Source organism: Gymnogyps californianus, chromosome 1 (genome assembly GCF_018139145.2).
Source record: "Gymnogyps californianus isolate 813 chromosome 1, ASM1813914v2, whole genome shotgun sequence".
Lineage (NCBI taxonomy): Eukaryota > Metazoa > Chordata > Aves > Accipitriformes > Cathartidae > Gymnogyps > Gymnogyps californianus.
Window position 1 is genome coordinate 116,303,897 of NC_059471.1, and position 2,950 is coordinate 116,306,846.

Sequence of the window (2,950 nt, forward strand, 5' to 3'; positions counted from 1 at the left end):
AAATGTTGGTCAAGCAATGCTAAAAACCTTTTTGAGTAGGTCAATAGCATATTAAGCACTGCCCAGGTTAGAATATGAAACCAAATCATTAAGCTGGGTCCAAGGTTATAAACAGTATATGAGATTCTTTTTCAGCCACTCCAGCATAAGATCAAAAAGTTTTAGATATTTTAATGAGACCCATTTTTCCTAAGAAAAATTATTCACTTATTTCACCTATTTCCCTACACGTGGCATCCAATGCAACACAAGCGCAACCCACTTGCTACACTCCAAAATTTGTCAGAGAAAAGCCCACTTAGGGGTTCATAAGGTAGATCTTACACACACAAGAAATCACAGGTCAAAACTCACAAGAGGATGAAATCTGATCCTCTTACTGTGAGTTACAAGCTCTAGTCTAAAAAGCTGGAAATTCCTACTTCAGCTGCAGTCCGTAGAGTGCTCAGAAACCCTTCTTGATAAGAAAGTAGGGCGCACATCCCCAGAACATAACCGAGAATTTATTTCATCAGTATTTCCCTGCTTTTTGCTTCCTGCAGAGCCGTAAGAGGAGTTATACTGTTTCCGTAGAGAGAGTCATTAGCAGAACAACTAGCATCCAAGTCTTCTGCAGTTTTCTTTGGCAGCAACCACAGAATAGCAAAACTTGAGGAAAAATAATGATGTTCTCAAGACTCTAGGTATAATATTTCGGTTAGATAATAAGTCAACCATTTGAAGCTTTAAAATATTCAGCTGTTTCATTTTAGAGCTGTGTAAAAGGAAGCTCTAAAATGAAACTTTCAACACGCAATTGTTTCTTCTCCCGTTTGTACTGCAATGTTTGACATTTCTGTTTTCTCTTGAAAGCTATGTCCTGGTTTAGAAAGCCCATGCTTATCTATACACAAGGAAGGACTACATACTGATGGGGAAAAAGGAGTTTATACAGAGAAAAGGAGCATTATGCCTGCTTCCTGTGGATTAAAGTTTTCAACAGTCATTACGTTGCTTAGTGGAGTAGACAGTGCTAGCCTAAAAGCAGCATTAGTACTTACTTTAGGATGAGATTGTCCACGTTTAAGCAGTTTCAAGACTCCACTACAATCCATTCAGAGTAAGTATTTAGCAGGAGGGCTGGCTCTGCACCCCAGGGGCCGCACTGATGCCACTGCCCTGCTCGAGGGACAAGGCTGGTTCCCCCATGCAGCAATGTGCAGCACCCCACAGGGCAGTGCCATCTCAGGCACCACAGCACGCTCCTCTCCCCTGCCGTGCAAACATGCCCTTCTCAACAGCACAACCAAGGAGAAAGAGGAAGCCTCTATTCTGGAGGCAGAGCATCCCACTTAGTGCTAGCCAAGAAAACCTGTCTGGAGCCAGAATCATTTCTAATGATAAGTCTGAGGTTCTTGTAAGTTTGGGGCCCATAGTCTTTTAAGATGACAAAAATCAAGACTTCCTGGAGACTAAGGATGCACTTTCTGAATGTTTTTGCTTTTCCAACAGGTAACTGCTACTGGTAAAGATCACCTTGAAAAGGGAACATGGATTTAATAAACTCAACTGAACAAAACGGTACATCAGAAGAACTATTCAAATGGGTGACATCCAAGATTCTCATTTCCATTACCCTGTCTGTGCTTGCACTAATGACAACGGCCATCAATTCTCTCGTGATGACTGCAATAATTGTGACAAGAAAGCTCCACCACCCTGCCAACTATCTAATCTGCTCTCTTGCAGTGACTGATTTCCTTGTGGCAGTCCTAGTGATGCCCTTCAGCATTGTCTACATTGTAAAGGAGACCTGGATCATGGGGCAAGTGGTGTGTGACATTTGGCTGAGCGTGGACATTACGTGCTGCACATGTTCCATCTTGCACCTCTCTGCCATCGCCTTGGACCGGTACAGAGCAATCACGGATGCTGTGGAATATGCACGGAAAAGGACACCTAAGCATGCTGGCATCATGATTGCAGTGGTATGGATCATATCCATTTTTATCTCCATGCCGCCTTTGTTTTGGCGGCACCAGACGACCAGCAGGGATGACGAATGCATCATCAAACATGACCACATTGTTTTCACCATTTACTCTACATTTGGCGCCTTCTACATCCCGCTAGCCTTGATTCTGATCCTTTATTACAAGATATACAAGGCAGCAAAGACATTTCACAGAAGAAGCATCAGCCGGATCGTAAGGGAGGAGGTAAATGGGCAAGTCCTTTTGGACGCAGGTGAAAGAAGCACCAAATCGGCTTCAATGCCCAGCACAGCGGAGAAGACATCAGATCCACTGGTGAACTGCGATAAAAACAATATCACCCTACGAAGCCCCAGGTCTGAATCTAAGCACGAGAAGTCCTGGAAAAAACAGAGAATCTCCAGCACAAGAGAGCGAAAGGCAGCAACTACGTTGGGTCTGATCTTGGGGGCATTTGTGATCTGCTGGCTCCCTTTTTTTGTAAAAGAAGTAGTTGTTAATACCTGTGAAAGATGTCACATCTCAGAAGACATGTCTAATTTCCTAGCATGGCTGGGATATATAAATTCCCTTATTAACCCTCTAATCTACACAATCTTTAATGAAGATTTCAAGAGAGCCTTCCAGAAGCTTGTGCGGTGTAGGCAATATCTTTAAGAGCTTTTGTTCATATAAGGAGAACATACTCATTGTTTTTTAACCTGTATAAATTTATATAACTGAGATGACATTTGTTGTATTTAAGGAAAAGCACCAAGACTCTGCATTTACATTATGACTTTTTTGTATCAGTAGTACTGGGAACATAAATTGCCCAAGTTTTAGAGAGATGGATCATCTGGGATCAGTTTTGCTCTGGAAAAAGAGGTAGCACATTGTGGCTCTGATCCAGTTGGGATTTGCACAGCTGCCTAGCTTGAAGCATAAGGTATTACCTTAAATATGAAGGAAATACACACTTGAAGTAGACAAAGAAA

The 2,950-nt window shown here is 42.3% G+C and overlaps 1 protein-coding gene across 1 annotated transcript; it reads left to right on the forward strand.

The window, feature by feature from the left end:
* The first annotated feature begins 1,529 nt into the window (after nt 1-1,529).
* On the forward strand, nt 1,530-2,630 carry HTR1F (5-hydroxytryptamine receptor 1F). Its single transcript, XM_050913585.1, has one exon. It carries the CDS (start codon nt 1,530-1,532, stop codon nt 2,628-2,630), a length of 1,101 nt encoding a protein of 366 aa, XP_050769542.1.
* The last annotated feature ends 320 nt before the right edge of the window (nt 2,631-2,950 follow it).